The sequence below is a fragment of the Talpa occidentalis genome, unplaced genomic scaffold (genome assembly GCF_014898055.3).
Source record: "Talpa occidentalis isolate TD23 unplaced genomic scaffold, MPIMG_talOcc4v2.1 talOcc4.2, whole genome shotgun sequence".
Taxonomy (NCBI): Eukaryota; Metazoa; Chordata; class Mammalia; order Eulipotyphla; family Talpidae; genus Talpa; species Talpa occidentalis.
This window is the reverse complement of record NW_023602073.1, coordinates 82,771,960-82,789,688: the sequence shown is the minus strand read 5'-3', so window position 1 is coordinate 82,789,688 and position 17,729 is coordinate 82,771,960. Positions and strand designations below refer to the sequence as shown.

The 17,729-nt window shown below is 37.1% G+C and overlaps 2 protein-coding genes across 2 annotated transcripts in view; one reads left to right on the top strand and one right to left on the bottom strand.

The window, feature by feature from the left end:
• COL9A1 (collagen type IX alpha 1 chain) overlaps positions 1–14,142 on the top strand; it is a 92,460-nt gene extending 78,318 nt beyond the window's left edge. Inside the window, exons 38-39 of the mRNA XM_054698154.1 lie at positions 6,361–6,438; positions 13,263–14,142. Coding sequence (XP_054554129.1) covers positions 6,361–6,438; positions 13,263–13,447 — 263 coding nt within the window. The 3' untranslated portion in view covers positions 13,448–14,142. The remainder of the gene's footprint in view (positions 1–6,360; positions 6,439–13,262) is intronic.
• Positions 13,562–17,729, bottom strand: part of LOC119251460 (collagen alpha-1(XIX) chain-like) — a 70,543-nt gene continuing 66,375 nt past the window's right edge. Inside the window, exon 18 of the mRNA XM_037518740.2 lies at positions 13,562–13,609. Within this exon, the coding sequence (XP_037374637.2) occupies positions 13,587–13,609 (23 nt within the window). The 3' untranslated portion in view covers positions 13,562–13,586. The remainder of the gene's footprint in view (positions 13,610–17,729) is intronic.

Below are 17,729 nucleotides of genomic sequence, written 5' to 3'. Positions count from 1 at the left end.
AGGCTAGGAGGGGGATGTTGGGGATGCCCCTTTCTCCTGGAGGCTCAGGAGAAACTGAGCCCCCCCAGCCTCCTGTGAATCTGCATGCTTTCCCGGACTCTCTGGCATTCTGTTGTGCCCTTGCTCTCTCAAGTGAAGCGGCCTCTCCCAGCCATCCTTCCATCTGAGGGACGCTGCCTTCATACCCCTGGCCTGTAAGCACACTCACCCATGCCGGCAGCCATGCTCCAGGGGTCCACAATCAGGCACCTGTGCCCCGGGCCCACGCTCCCAAGTGCCTTTTGCATTAAGACCATCAAGGCCACAGGTGATAGCCACAGAGGCAAGTGCCATAAAAAGCCTGATTCATTCACTTACCCTACATTTGGCATCAATGTTTTATGCAATATTACACAAGCACCTTAGAGCTGAGGCCAATGCTGCTTGCACATTTTATTTGTACACTCGAGCAGAAGCTCGAGACGTCTAATTGGCCTGATGTTCATTCCGCTTAGCATTAATTTAGTCTCTTGTGTCATAAATACTATTTTTAAATGTTCACAGTTTGGATTAATTTTAAGTCCCTTTGAGTAAGTTTGCATTTTTTAAAAGATATTTTTGGTGTGAGTCAAACAGACGTGTCGATATGTAAATGAAGGTTTGAGAAAAGATACTTGTCATCACTGTGACTAACTCCCTTTTTGATATTAACCAGCTCATGAGGACATGGAGGATCAATTCTAACTTTCAAATAAATGACATTGAAATAATAGCAACTCTGAAGTGAGTTTTGGCTACTCTGTTCATATGAACTGTTTTTCTATTCAAACTGAGTATTTTTCTTCACACCTTAAGTAGGACTTATTTTAGAAGTTCTTTATATGTATTTTCTGACAAATAGGCTAACCAAGGTGGAACTTGAGTTCCTTGAGTATATTTGCTAACATCTAAAAAAAAAAAAATAAGAGAGAGAGAGAGAGACAGGACATCCTTCCAGGGCTACAGCTTCTGAAATGAGTAAGAGAGGGCTTCCGAGGAGGCCACCTTTTGTGGGAGGCACGGGCAAGTCTTGAGAAACACACACTCCTTGTTCTCCAGGAATCAGAACCAGGACAGTGGCCTGACTGCAGTGGGAGCAAGGAGCTCTCAGGAGAGAGCTCCCTGGGAAGGGAGGGAATACAGGGGTTAGAGAGATAAGGGGGTCTGATCAAAGACCCTGTGTATCTGAGCTGAACCACGACTGAGAGGTTGATGCAGGCCAGAGATGATCAGGATGCTGTCACTGTGGAATTGACCTGTGGATCATCCCACATCCTTCGTGGACACCTGCAGTGCCTTGGGAGGCTTGAATCTTTCTTGCTCATTCGCAGCAGCAATCTCCCTTGAACCTGGTGACCCAGCTCCTAACTCCTACCACCTGCTGCCACTGGACTTTGGGTCATCTAAACAGGTGCAGAGGGATCTGGTCTATGAAACAATAGACACCCAAGTGTCCCAGGTGTGTGTCCTGGATTATATCCTGCAACCTGTAAATATAATATAAGGCCGGCAACCTGTAACCATAAAATAAAGCCAATTCATTAAGATGAGGAAAAGAAAGATCCTTATCTCAGCCCATAAAAATGAAAAATGAAGAGACAGGAATATACCATAAAAAACAGAACAAAAAAAGCCAACATCAGGCTTTGAAGAAGTCGATTAACCCTGGTGATAAACAGAAGCAGGCTGCATGCATCGTGTGCTGCGGGGCAGCAGTCTGCCAGGTGGCTCTGTCTTGGAGCCCACCTAATATTTGTTTTTCTATGACCAATAACCAAAATAAGACAGTGATTTTTTGTGAGCAACATTTCATTTATTTTTTTATTTATATATTTTTACAGTGTTGTTCATTTTTGTACAATGTTTTGATTTCTCCTCTCAGGTGTTGTTCCCATGAAGGTACCACCATGGACTCCTGTGCTCTTCCCTCCTATTTTGATCCCTTTCCCTCCTCCTCCCCTGCTGAATGCCTCTGATTTTTAGTTTGCCTGATGCCTTGTATGGTTCCCCTATGTTCTTCCTCTAAGTGAAACCATTTGATATTTTCCTTTTTCCTTCTGACTTATTTCACTGAGCATAATCCCTTCCAGCTCTATCCATGTTGCTGCAAATGGCATAGTTTTTCTTTTTTGATTTCTTTTGCAAGCAATGTTTAAAAGTTGATGTGGTTTCATACTGGGATGTGTTTAACTGTCAATATTAGGGTGAAAGCTGAATTTTAATTTGTAATCTTCATTTCATATCTTCAGAAAATATGGCGCATTTAAAGATTCTCTTCTTATTGGCAGTCTCCGGAATTTGTGATAAGACATTTAAATTTCTTAGTTAACAAGAGTGCTTAAACTTTTAGTTTTTAAAATGCTAATTGTCATATCTTCCAATATAGTAGGTCCATATTGATGACAAATGTAAAAAAAAAAAAATAACTTATGTGAATGTAAGTTCAACCTGAGTTCCGCATCCTTATACAGTATCTATATAAATTTGTATTATTTTGAAAATGTAGTTGATTCATCACAAAAATATTCATGTAAGACATTCACAGCTAAAATCAAAGTATGGTGACTAAACATTCACTTCAAACTTAGAAATTTTTCATTATTTTACTAACGTCCACATGGTTGGGCAGATATTTTCTTTGTTCTCATTGTGAAATATCTTTGTTTTGTAAATTTTAACAAATTTGACTCAATAGTGGATGAATTTTTTGCTTATACAGATCTGTGGAAAAAACATTTATATATAAAATTAGTTGCAAAATGCCACTGCATCTTCTAGAAGGATAGTAGAATAATAATATAATGCTGTACTAATGAGATAGTAGGTACTTTCTTCTAGGAGCAGTAGAAGTCATTCATGACCAGTTAACTAAAGTATAGGGCACATTGTTAATGAGGCCAAATTTCTGGGTTTGGTCTCTGCAGGGGCCAGGATAATTAATGCAATTCTGCTCTGTGACTGCTGAATGCCCAAATTCAATCAACTGTCTTGCAAATACATATGGTTGGTTACAATCCAAAGCATAATCTCTATAAATAATGAGGGGAATGTAGCACTTGTGATAGCACACTTTAAATTCTGAAAATTCATCAATTTATTTTTGGTAATATTAAATTTAACTTGTTCAAGACTTAGAAAATGCCTAAAATGGTTTTTAGTGAAGTTCCTCTCTACCTCGTCACCCCATCTGCCTGGTTTCCTTCATCCTTTCCATTAGGTAATTACTATTGTTAGTTTACTTTACCAGTTATGATATCTGAGGACATATGAATATGTATTTCTATACATGCTCTTAAAAACAAATATATTTTCCTTTAACTGACAAGAAACCAGCCCTGGAAGTATGACTGCAGAATTGAGGCTACTTGAGGGGGATAGGGCCAAAGATCTGGGGTAAAGAACTCTCATGGGGGTGGTGTGGTAATATACATCTGAGGAGGTGTGATCCTACTCCCCTAAATCACATACAGTATTGTAAACCAGGATGATCTCGATAAAGAATAATCAAATAAAAGTTTATGAAGGATAGGCACTAGTTTGTTTCTGAATATTTGGTAGAATTCATTTGTAAATCCATCTGGTCCTGGGCTTTTGTTTTGGGGGAGGGTTTTGATTACTATTTCCCAAACACGTTCTATGAGCCAACATTACACTAATACCAAAATCGAATAAGGACAACACACAAAAAAGAAAACTACAGACCAATCTCTCTAATGAACACGGATGCAAAAATCCTCAATAAAATTTTGGCTAACAGAATAAAAAAAAGAATAATTAAATAAAATAACAATGGAAAAATCATATTATCCTTTATTTAGTAAATGATCTGGGCTTTTCTTTTTTCATATAGCAATATTCCTTGGACATCATTTCAAAGTGCTTCCTAGTTCTTAGCTGCATATATTCTATTCTGTGGAAGTACCATTCACTCTTTAATGGGCATTTAGGATTTTTCCAATTTTCGGCTATTATAGCAAGGCTGCAGCGAACAACACTGTGTACGTTTTACTTTTGCATGTTATCAACCTAAGTTATATCTTTTGGATAGATTCCTGAAATGGAATTGTTGGGTAAAATGATACTTCCATTTGTAATTTTGATAGATATTGTCAAATTACCCTCCAAGAGACTATGCCATTTATAGCCTCTTTGTTATTCTAAATTATACTTATTTTGCTCTGGATAGCATTTTAAAGAATTGCTCTTTGATTAAATCCACATTTCAAATGGTACTCAATAATTGCTGATTGATTTTTCAAGACTAGTTCTAATGAAGAATTAGATGATCTATAAATCATGTCTGTCTATCTGTCTATCTATCTATATCTATCTATCTATCTATCTATCTATCTATCTATCTATCTATCTATCTATCTATCTATCTATGCATGTAAGAACTGGGGTGTAGGCCAGAGGTACAGGGGATGAGAGGATTCACCAGAGACAGAGTGGGGAGCAGAACAGGCAGATTTGCTGAAATACACTGCTGAGGAGAACAGCTGTCAAGACAGGAGAAGTATGCTGCACCATATGGGTCCCTGGCTGGGGATCGAACTCATACTGCAGTGGCTGCTGATAGCTCCATAGTGCTGATTTTAACCCCTCCATCACCAGGGAGACCCCTAAATCATGTTTGTATTCTGTGAGAAAATGTGTCAGTATTTTAAACACTAATTTCTTGAATACATGTTTTTAAAAAATTGTGTCAAGGGCCAGTCACAATGTACTTGTTTGAAAATTCTGAGTGAATAGATTCCTTTCTAGCTCATGTATTCTACTTATTTTTTATTATGTTATTAACTTTTTCATATTTTTATTTATGTTTTATTGGTACTGCTTATGTATTTATTTCCTTTATTGTGGTAGCATTGGTCTACAACGTTGTATATGACTTAGGGGAATAGATTCAACCCCAACTCCACCATCCTAACACCCATAGTCCCTTACCATAGATTCATATTGATTTTAGAAGCACTTATATTTTGAATCATAATAGAAAGGCCAATTCAATTTTGAGGTTATAAAATAATTCTCTGTTGTTTTCTTCTGGTTCTTAAATATTTGATCCATTTGTAATTTATCCTGGATTATATGAGGAATAGATCCAACTTCTTTTCTAGTTGGCTGTCCATTTGTATTTATTGACTCATTAATTTTTTTCCCACTTTAAGATGCTACCATTAAGACAAATCAAATTCCTATGTGATTTAGTTGTTTTGGTTTCTTTTGGACATTTTATCGTGTTTCACTGATTTGTATCAGCATTATACTGATTTAACGTCCGGTAGGATTTTTCCCTTAATGTTGCTTTTTTTGTTGGAGTTTTTGTGGCTATTTTAGGCTATGTATCAGAATCATTTTTTCTGGTTAAAAATCTGTATTTTTTACAAAGTAAAAATCAAAATCAACAAGCAACTATAAACCAGAGACACACTATGGGGGGGCGAGGAGGGAGGGATGGAGAAAGGAAGGACTAGGGTCAAAATAACGGATGGGGGATGCAATTGTATGGGGAATATAACCAAAATGAAAATGCATACATTGTGCAAAAATGAAAAATGATGTAAGAATTATATAAAATAAAAAAATCTGTATTTTTATTAGGATCATGATGAAAATTCAGCTTAGGTAAAACCCACAACTTTTTAAGATGATGTCTTTCCATCTAAGAGCAATTTCAAGTCTGCATTAAATTTTTTTTTATGTTGGCTTTGTATATTGCTGGTTAAACTTATTCCAAGTTCTTTAATATTTTAATTGTTACAAATGGGAGTTTGTTTTTTTAACTATATCATTACTGTTGTTGTATATATGAAGTTTACTGAATACTCCTGTTTGTAGTAGATTTTGAGTTGATTTTCTAGGAGTTGGGGTGTATACTCATAAAACCTGAAAATAGGGATGGTTTTAACTCTGCAAACCAATGATTACTGATAGTGTGAGAAGGTGGGCATCTTTATAATGTTCTGACTATAATGGAACTGCTTCTTGTGTTTCCTATGAAGCACAATGTTAACTTTTGAGACAGTATATTTTATCATGTTAAGAGGTAGCCATTGATACTTATATTCATGAAAGTGGTGTCAGGATTGCAGGTTTACTTTTGTCAATTTTTTTTTTTGGTATCAATGGCTATGACCATTTGATTTTTTTTTCTCTTGGATATAATAGATTAATATTATATTAGATTTTGCCATCTAGTTAATATAATAGATTTTGCCATCTAGTTTGTGGCAGCTTCATGACTTTTTTCGTTTCCTAATTTTGGCTTTGCTTAAAGTCTTAAAATAAAATTATTTTCATAGATATTTATAAAATTAACTTTTCTCTAATGAAATACAGGTGACATGGGAGAAAGAGGGGATCGTGGCCCTCCAGGAAGAGGTCCCAAAGGTTTGCCAGGAGCTATAGGTCTCCCAGGTAAGTGTGTTGTATGTCGGGATGAGGTGGAGAAGTCGGTAGCTAATGAGTAGTCTGAATTGGTACCATTTTAAAGAATTGCTCTTTGATTACTTAAGCATCTCAAGTGATACTCAATAATCACTGGAATTGATTTTTCAAGGCTAATTTTAATGAAGTTAAATGATCTGTAAATCATGTCTGTATTCATAGTGAGAAAATGTGTCAGGATTTGAAGTACTAATTTCTTGAATAGACCCTTAAAAAAATTCTGTCAAGGTCCAGCCACAATGCACTTGTTATGAAATTCCGAGTGAAATTCCAAGTGAGTAGATTTCTATTTCTAGCCCAGTTGCTAGTTTCCTATTTCTTTGTAACTAAAAAGTCAGAGCAACGGGAAAATTAGTCCAAGTGTTCAACGATTCATATTACACAGGGCGTAACTGAAATTTTATTTGAAAGCTCCTCCTTCAAACTTCCAGATCCTCTGGAAACCCATATTTTAAAAAAATAAATAAACTTGAACATTCCCACTGCCACATGGCGCAGCTGCTGGACTGAGGCAACAAAGTAGCTTGTGTGAGGAGCTCATACCCTCTCATTCAGCTTCTGTCCTCTCTTCACACAGTGGCTACTCTGTCACCGAGTCCAGGCTGCAGTGCACTCATCCATGGGGAAATGACCTACAATCCAACCACAGACACAGCAGAACAGGGCTGCAGGCCAGTTCAATTTAAAAGCACGGATGAGGTGCAGCCTCCAATGAATGCCAGAACTGTGAGGCTAAGGCTCAGGGAGACTCCCAAACCCCAGAGATGAGGAGAGCCAGGGAAAGGGGTTGCACAGAAAGAGCGGTGCTGTTTCTACAAAGGATTTGGAAAACTTGGTTTAGAGAAATTTAGAAAAAAAAAAATGGTTTTCTAATTGTGCTAGAGGCTTACATATTCAATCATAGCTATAATTACAGCCCAAACCATCTTTGCTTTCTGATTATCCATTTCATTGCTGTTGGGGATTGCTTTCTCATTAAGAATTTTTTTAAAAATATGAATATATTTGGCAATTACTCAAACTCTGACTTTCTAAAATTGTGATGCATGGGCCCATCAAGATGTTTTCACAAATAGATACATTTTTGTGATTGGAAAAGGAAGCCTCTATGATTGGGAAAGCAAAGAACAACTATCTGGAGCATGGGCTCCTCAATTCAGACGTTCCTCTGTTCAAATATTGCTTTTTCCAGGCTTTAATGCTCTTTCAATTGCCCCACCAATTGTTGTGGAGCAAGTCCAGAAACTGGCAAGGCAGGGAGAGGGGTTGGGGAGCCAGGAAGCTGGCAGGCCTCCCAGCCCCCAGTGAATCTGGACGCTTTTCTCTTTGGGCTCTCTCTGGCATAACTTGTAGTCTCCTTCTTGTAGCCATTTCTCTGTAGCCATTTTCTGAGTGATGCCACCCTTATAGCTTCAGCCTCTAGGCTCAGATGTGCACACTTAACACAAGCCCACGCCATACTCCACGTGTCCATCATTAGGTGTGCGTGCCCCACGCTCACGTTCCCAAGCGCCTCCTGCATTAGCACAATCAAGGCCGCAGGTGATAACCCCAGAGGCCTGCAGCATAAAAGACTGACCAATTCACTTACCCTACAACTACCTATGATCCTATGATGTTAGGCAAGTTCCTTAATTTTTCTGTGTCTCAGTTTCCCCTTCTATAAATTAGTGATAACAGCATCTTCCTAATAGCATAATTAAAGAAAATCTGTCTATGAAGTGTTTGGGACACTGTCTAGATATCCTAGATACTCAAGAATTTTGGCTATTAGTACTATTATTAATTAGTACTATTATTATTTTGTTTTTTGAGGTAGATAAAGGAGAGCTGGAGGCAAGGCTGGCACCTGCAGCTTTTCCGCCTTCATCTCCATCAGCAGTACCAAGCTTCCCTCAGTGTCACCCCTACCACTTCATACCTCCTTCTCCAAAAATCAATTTAAACTCCAAATCACAAATGCTTAAGAACTGGTTCACAGTAAATCATTTCACTGGTTTATTGTCCACGGAGAGGCTGGCCCATTTTTAATTTCCTTGGTAAGCTTGGAATGCGATTAGGAATGCGATTTCTTGTCTCCCATAAACTCAATAGTAATAGGACTTCGGGGCCTAGGGGAACCTTCAATAGGACTTTCAGCAGGAACTTGTCCATAAACATTTTAGTAAATACAACCCTGACCTAAAAGAAAGATTCTACAGACCAGTATATGCTAAACTTTCTTTGTTGTCCCTATTGTTGGATTTAGGAATTAAATCCTTCTGAATGGAAAAAAAGATCATTTGATTATTCTTCTTCGTGCTAATATATCTGACACATTTGAAATCTTGCAACTAATACCTGCATTATCTATCAGTTATTAGAATTCCTTTTTTCTTTTTGAACAGCTAATTTCTTTGTCTCCCCTCCATATCTCTGCTCAGGGCTCAGTTCTTCATGACTTTTTGGCCTTGTGATGCTACATTGTCTGTATGGATATAGGTTATTATTATAACCATTATATTAACTGTACATTCTTTCTTTAAATGTACTCATTAATGATCTACTGTGGCTCACAGCAAGAAGTAGGCGGGGGGAGTATTTAAGAAGTCTGGCTATGGAGCCAGGGGGCCAGAATGTATAGAGTCCTCTTCACTTATCATCAGCACCATTCCCTCAGTTTCTTCCTCTGCACACCTGTGCCATAGAGTTATTTAAGAGAGGCTTGTATATGTCCATGTAAAGCCCTTGGAATGGTGCCTGGCCTATGACAAACTGCAAATTAGCTGTTATAATAATGGTTACTCCTTTTTTTGTCTTTGAGAAAATCCAGATGCAAATGATCCAGACATCATTTGCACCGAAGCAGAAGTCTCAGATAATAGTCATAGATGCAGATATTTATGCTTCCTGTAATTAGGCCCATACAGTGGACAAAATGATGGCTTGGTTTCCACTAATATTAATTTGTTCTTGACACCCATGCCATCTGATTCCAACATATCCCATAACCACTCTGTCTTGGTTCCTTCTGCCTCTCATACAGAGCTCTCTGGTTTGTGTTAGGGATTCCTGAGATTTTAGATACCTCCCACTCTCCCGTGCCCCCCCCCCCTCCATGTGGGACCAGCTCCTTGACATTTCGAGGGTTTTAAGTAAAAATATTTACTATTAGGCCCTGATCACCTCTTTAGACACTCCAGCTCCCCCTAGAGGGGAGTTAACTGTGTAAATGTGACTACTAGCGCTGCAGACTTCTGAGCTGAGACGCTTTTCTTTTTTTGATGTGGAAGATAGAGGTGGCCTTGTGCTGGACCACACTAGATGACTTGGGTTTCTTGGGCAAAATTTGCAGACAGGTGATCTTTGCTTGTGAAATATCGAGTGGGGAAAAAGGAAAAAAAAAAAAAAAACAACCCTCAAAGGGCATATTCAATTTAGGCTTAATCTTAGCAGTAGTCATTTATCTTATTTCCATTACTGTAGCTATTTATTGGGGGGGGGGGTTGTGGAATTCTTATATAAATAAGCCACTTCACCAATTTCTTAAATATGTGCTTTGTTAAACACCATAAAAGTAAGCACAGTGTTAGGTGAGAATTTTAAGTCCCGGCATATACAAAGATTTTACATAGCCAGAAAATTAATCATCAATACTCTTATTTAGTGCTGAAAATTTGGAGGTTTTTTTTTTTTTTTAAACCTGCATACACAGTCCCTTTCATTCTGCAACATGTATTAGGTCTTTCAGAATATTCTAGCAGGGAGTGGCTTCTATCAATGTAACGTGACTGCCCTCTAGTGTTCACACTAAGAATGACACAGACGTTTATTTTTAAAAATCAAGAAATGTTTGGCAACAGCATTTTTATAGATCCTTGAGTTTCAGAAAACTGTATAATCATTAGGTAGTTAGTAAAGACAACACACCCATGAGGCAAATAAAGCAGAATGAGAGCACTTGAGATTGATACTTTCTCTTTTTCGTAAGAGTTGAAAAGGAGTTTATAGATACTCTTTAACTGCTAGACATACTGAATAACTTGGACTCTGACTTAATGTTACCCCATAATTAGGTCTCCACACAATAATGTCAGAGCACTTTTGAGAGTAAATTCCCATGGTTAGGACTCACCAGAAACTGACAGTCTTTTTTTTAATGTGAAGGCTATTTTTTATCCTCTATTGCTACAGTGCAAAACCTCAGAAAAATATCCTCATTTTCTGTGATAGAGCGCTAGAAGAATCAAAACTAACTCCTAGTTCTTGTGCCTTCTACTTCCCTGTCAACTCATGACCAATGAAGTAAACAAAATTCACACACACACAATTAAACAAAATTCACACACACACAAACAAAATTCACATACACGCACACACACACCCTCTCTTGTCATGTGTTGAAATGAGGAACTAAGCATGAAAATCTAAAAACTTTTCCTTTTAATACTTGTGTATTGGAGAATGAGTTCCCTTAAATTTAAGATTCTAGGTTTTATAAACATTTTTAATAAATGGAATTAGTTGCTAACATTGGAAAATTGAGAGACATTTAGTTAGAAAACGAGCTTCTTAGTTTCTTTTGAAAAGTATCAGGAATTTTGGTAGCACTGACCCTTATTTCCCTGTGAATTGGATGGAGCAGAGATACCGTCAGCATCTACTCTCCTGTTCACCACAGGCCTCAGTCCTCCCTGTTGTCTCTCAAAAACTGATGTGGAATATCAGTGGTTAATTTTCATTACATTTATGCTATCTGTTTTCTTCTACTTAAGTTGGCAGGACCATTTTGTTAATGCCTTAGTAGGGAAAAGTCAGCAAAAAGAACTGAATTATTTTTTTCTCTGCTTTTGAGGGCCAGGTGGCCACTGTGGCAGCCATTCGACTCTGCCCTTGTAGTACAAAAACAGCCACAGACAATCAACAGGTGAACAAATAGCCATGACACTATCCTACTCAAACTATTCACAAAACCAGGATTTGGCTCATGGACTGTAATTTGTGCATCCTGCTCTACACTACCTGCCTAGTTAGCCTCTGTGGTCATCTGGTTTGCAATCTCTCCTTTGGGCATTTTCTCCTCTTAATCTTGATTTGATATTGTTAAGGCAGATCTGGTACCCCTCAGTGGGAATACTGTTACTGGTATGGGACATGAAAATCACCTCTTAAATGCTTTCATATTTGACTGATCTTTTAAGTCTTGAATGATCAACTTAAGTTTTAATTGTCCCCAGTGTGATAGGAGGAGGTTCTGCTAAAGCCTTATTTGTAGGTTGTATGGATTAGGGAGAAATTTTCTTCCAGCCTTCATTTTTAATGAAAACACATAATCATCTGTTTCATCACAACTTAATATAATCAACTGGAAGCTTCAGGGGAATACTTACATCTCTGCCTATTTATAGCCTTGAAGTGCACATGAGTCAAAGACAATTATTCTCTGAAAACTTATTAATGTTTTGCCCTATACCATTGCTTTGTGTGGATCTAATTATAAGCATAAAAGGAAGATATTTGGTGTAAAATGGTGTCTGCAACCTACTTTACGTCTAAAAGTATGAGGAATATATGTAATTACACTACTCAGTAAGAGCATAATATTATAATAAGACAAAAAAACATAAGTAATAAGGTGACTAAAATAGAAAAAGAAAACTAAAGCCACTGAAAATGAAGGAAAGGCACTAAAACTAAGTAAATATATAACATGTAGATCTAACTTCCACTTTTTTGGCTGAATGGCCAAGTGAAAATGGCTGTGTTGGCATGAAGGTCTCTATAAAACTATTGCTGAGGTGTGGACAATTTGTTTTCCATTCACTTCTTATTGCCTCCTTCTGGCTAAGTATGACAGACAATATTGCTGGTGTGTGTGTGAGGCGGGGGTTGCGGTAAGTGTTCAGCAGAAGTTCCTTTCTGTTCTGGTGTCCTCCCCCTGGGTGAAGCAGCAACCTTTGAGCATGACAAAAGAAAGAGATGCCCCCAAGGAACTCAGACTAGATGAAGCTCAAGTTGGGGTAAGCCCCTGATGAGAAAAATACCATAGAACTTTGTAGGATGCATTATACCATTTTATAAAAGACATGAATTAATAATACTCTAATCATAATAATAGTCCCATTTAATATGTGTTCAGGCATGGAATTTAATTATAAGGAAGGTATCCTCCCATCTTGCACATGAAGAAACTGAGAGATTACTGACTTGCTAATGTCACACTGTTCATAAATGGCGGATCTTAAGACCTCTGTCTCCACAACCTGTTATTGTAATTACTGAGCTAGTCTTACTCCTATCTGGATAAATGAGGGCTGCTGTTAGAGTGCTGCTTGAAAAAATACAACATGAGCCCCAAAGGCCATTGTATGTGTAATTAAAAATCTTCAGGTAGCCACAATAAAACAGTAAAAAGAATCAGGTGGAATTAACTTTGCTAATATAGTTTGTTTAACTCACTGTGTCCAAACTACTATTTCGTCATGTAATAAATACAAAAATTAATGAAATATTTTACTTTTTATTCCACACTTTTTTCAAAGTTCAGGTGTGTTTTACACTTACAGTTCACATGCCTGTGTGGCTATTGGACCATATAGGAGTTAGGCTCTACTGACAGAGATGTTGGTGCTAGACTCTGGGGCCTCATCCCACTTTTAATCTCTTTAATCCTAGTTTGAAAGGTCATTGCTGGTATTTGATTATCTATCATCATCATCACACTTAGGGGCACACTGCTGGCTGCAGGTGTCTCGGTGCCACTTTGCAGCCATGAAGGTTCTCCTGTTCACGTGTGAATCATTGGTATGTTTCAGGTGACCCGGGTCCTGCCAGCTATGGAAGGAATGGCCGTGATGGCCAGCGAGGCCCTCCAGGGGTGGCAGGAATTCCTGGTGTGCCTGGCCCACCGGGTCCTCCTGGTCCCCCTGGTTTCTGCGAGCCAGCCTCCTGCACAGTGCAGGGCGGCCAGCGAGCATTTAGCAAAGGACCCGATCAGTGAGCAGCTTCCTGCAGCCAAGCCGTCTGCATAAACCACTCCTGGCAAAGGCGCTTGGAGGAGAAACACCACCCGAAGCTGAAGCAGAAGACAACCATGTATTACCTTCAACATTAATATAGAATCAGAGCAATGGTGCTATTCAGAAAATCCTTTTTCCTTTCCCTGGAGGGGAGAAAGCAGGGTCACTGGTTAAAACACAAACAAAAAATCCTCATTTTAAATAAATTTATAATCCTGTCCCCAGAATCTTAAACTTTAATATGCTAGCGATATGTGATATAGAGTGGCCTCTGTGCCAATAAAAATACCCCCAAATACCAACTGTTTGGTTTACCTCAGTTATTTTCATTTTTTATTTGCATGTTATTCTCAAGTTATTGTTTCAGTTGTATAGAGATTACCAGTTTGCTGAAACCCCACTATGTCAATAGAATTGGTGCTGAAGCCCCCTACTGTGTGCCCCAGGAGTGGCTTCCTCACATGGCCTGTTGTTTTTCAATGTCAGTCAGCCTGACTTTTTTTGTTGAACTGTACTCTTTCCAAAATCTGTTAATATTTTGAGCTCTGTGTTAAAGCAAAGAAGGAATTTTCATATCCTGCCACTCGTGGGCTTTATTGATGTGATTATTTATTTTAAAGGTTTGAGGTAACATCTCTGGTTGTACCAAAGAAGAAATAAATATGGTTTCTTAATCTCTTGCATGTTTTCTTATAAAAAATCATGCTCAGTGAAAAGAAGTCACTGAACTTACTTATACATTAAAAATTTTAAATTATTGATAATGCTATAGGCATACACTTGTGCTTTTTTATAGGGAGAAAATTAAAAATCTCCTACTGTTTCCTAGAGGTTATTACCCAGTGACAGAAGTTTTGTATGTGTGAAATGTTGGGGTGGTGAGGGCTTCCTGGATCTTTTAAAAATTCTAATGAAAGCTATGAATCCATACCCCAGAAAAACCTACAAGTGTATAAAAGCAGACATGCTACATGTTGGCCTGCTACCACAGACTTCACAGACACTTGAGCCTAGTGTCACTTTGTTTCTAGGTACGGAACACCTGCCTTCATTGCAGTGGGTAGGTAGCCACCTCCCATTCAGAAATTCACTGCCACACAAATGATTTGTGCATTATTATTGCAAATATCCTTTTTACCATTTTTGTTTGACTTATGAGGATTTTCAGATGATTAAATATTCTTTACACAATTGCTTATAGTACTCAGAAGCACAAAAGTAGCACAATTTTCAATATTAATTGGACATTATTATTAAAAACTGATTTCTTTTTCACCATTTTTCTTAACACTTTTGCAACAGCAGCTCAACTAAAGTACTGCATTCTTATCAATAAGATAGACATTGCCTGGCCACCTTACATATTATTACTATTTACACAAATCACATTGACTTGCTGTTTTACATAAACTATCAATCAAGTTTAATACATTCATTTTATGTCACATTGCATATGAGTGGCTCGTCCCAGGGCATAGCACAGTGTTCAAAATAGTCAATATCTCCAGTTAATTTATGGAATTCAATTCTCTCAAGTCAGGAGTAAGTGTGCCCTAATAGGATTTTTGATATTAATATTTTTCTTGTGTGCTTTCTATATATTTATGCATTTCAGCCTATTTGTTTGGCTAAATCAACCATTATATACTCTGTATTTAGATTTTTTAAAAAAACTGCTTATGGTATTGAATTCTGTACTTCTGGATGGATTATGTTGAAGAAGAAAAATTCCAACTTGGCTACGTAGGTCAGCACATTTATACACAGACCAGGAAGAATGTTCTTCCTGTGAAGTAGATACTTTTCAGAAATAGAGATAATGGTTATGATTACTTAAAATGAGCTTTCTGGAAATAGGAAACTTTTTCAGGTACTGTGACATATAATCAAATAAACGCAAACAAATTGCCTTATCTTTTCAGCAAGGTGGTTTTATTTTAACTGGAGTGACATAATCAAATACAATAAATGAAAAATTAGTTAATCAAATAAATGTTTCTCAGTTCTCTAACATCATATTCAATAAGAAAATTAAAAAAAATAAAACTTCAAAGAACAGTTTAAGTGTTTTACAAACTTCATATATAAAAGGCTGTACAACAAACTCCACAGATAACATAAATATTGGAAACAACCACTTAGAAATAGATTATGCAAAATCTATTTTAGATTATGCAAAATCTATGCATAATCTATTTTAGATTATGCAAAATCTAGCACATTTCAAACGGTGGAAACAATCCGTTATAAATGCAGTTAAGAGAAATAGTTTACAAACTACCCCAGCTCTTGTATGCATAAATAAATAAATCTTTAAAAAAAGAGAGAGAAATAGTTTACAGCAGTAAATATTTGACTGAGAAATTACAAAGAAAAGAATCTGCTAAATCATCTCCATGAAAGAGAGTTGATAAATATTGAAATTAGATGGAATTTCTCTCTCTAGCAAAACAGAATTATCCAAAACTTCTTTGAGATATTTTTAAAAGTTGGATGAGTTATTATCACCCAGAGCTTGCTCAGAGAGGAGTGTGCAGACAATGAAAGTTGGATAGAAATTGGCATGTTCCTCAAGGGCAAATGATTTCTGATTTCCTTCTAGTCAGTGCTTCTATGGGATTACAATATGATTTTTATTGCAGACATCTGATCGATTGGTTAAGGGCAATGGAAATCACTTCTCAGTCTGACTGAGCACATAAATTCACTGGCATAGTTTGGTATAACTGATATTCATTAAGCAGAAGATCACGAACTAGTAGCCCTACAGGTTATGTAACTGATTTGATTATTTGTGGACACTATATTTCAGGCTGACCAAACAAATGCTGCTATTCTAAAACATCATTAGTCAAATCTGATATATTTTCAATCTGAAATGAGCTTAATTTCTGCAGTAGAATATCACCTCTGATTGTATTATTTAATTTTTGTCTATTACAGTATCTCTGATATAAAATATCTCTGAGTTTAAAAATAAACATTATAAGGATAAGATAACCAGAAATACATAAAATCATATCAAATACCAAGAAAATTGCTTTTAAAACATTTCCTGGTAGCCCTGGCAAAAGGAGTGAAAAAAGCAAAGAGGAAAAAATACTAGCAAATAGTAATTTTGCTGTTTATAGGTGGGCAATAGACATAATGTTTTAAAATATATATACTTTCAAAAGAATACTTGTGTTCAATAAATATAGGTCCTTTTCTCATAGAGCAAAATATTTGCATTGCTGCACTTAGCCTTTTTCAGTGAGCTTCTGGTCCAGGACATGGCTATATTAAGTGCACATAGCTCTGTAAATCTTAAATCAAAATGGTTGGTTAACTTAATAATGTATGAATATAAATACACATACTCAAATGCTCTCTGGATGATTCACTAAATGTCATGAAACATCTGGTTATCAGAAAGAGGATATTGACTACATTATTTCTAGTCCAGGTAAGTGGCTATCTCTGCTTTCTCCTTTCATGCATTCACCTCTTGCTTTTAACTCCAAGATTTCCAAGAATAACTAGAGAGAGAACAAATGAGGGAAACTGGCTCTGAGAAATTGGATTTCTTTTTTGAATTTGTCTTTGGCCTCCCAGTTGAAAATCTCTGTGTGAAGAAACGTAAGGCTATTCCTCAGAGAGCACCATTTTAATTTTCTATACCATAAGGGAGCCTCGAGATGAGAAGAGTTAAGAGCTTTGTAAATCACTTTCCAGGCTAAGTGAACATACAAATCCACTGGCACGTCTGGAATGTGATTAAATGCTATCAAGGAAACATGCGATGTATTTTACTTCTTATTGCCTAGTGTCTTATCACTAGTGATGTAAAATCTCACATTTGTGAGAAAGTTAATTGTGCTATTTCTTATCTTGCTCAGTGTCCTCTATAGCAGTGAGTCTCAAATGATTTTAGTGAGTTCACTTGGTGGGACAAAAGTCACAAAGGAATGCCTGTTCTTTGACTTTGCTTCTGCTTATTGTTCTCATCCAAAAGTATAAAACTTTTTTTTTTTTTAAATGAGCTACCAGGGAGATGGGTTATAAATTATTATAAGAACTGATTCCTTGACAAAAGTAGAACTACCAACATGGTATACACATGAACCCTATAATGGACCAATTTTCAGATTCCCTGGACACTATGTGATTTCCCCTGTGGTTGAGACCTCACAGAATGGAACTCAAGAGTAGATAAAGCATAATAACTACACCTCAGAATCCCCTGGTTTAGGGTCAAGTTCTTTATTGCTGAGATAAGTAACA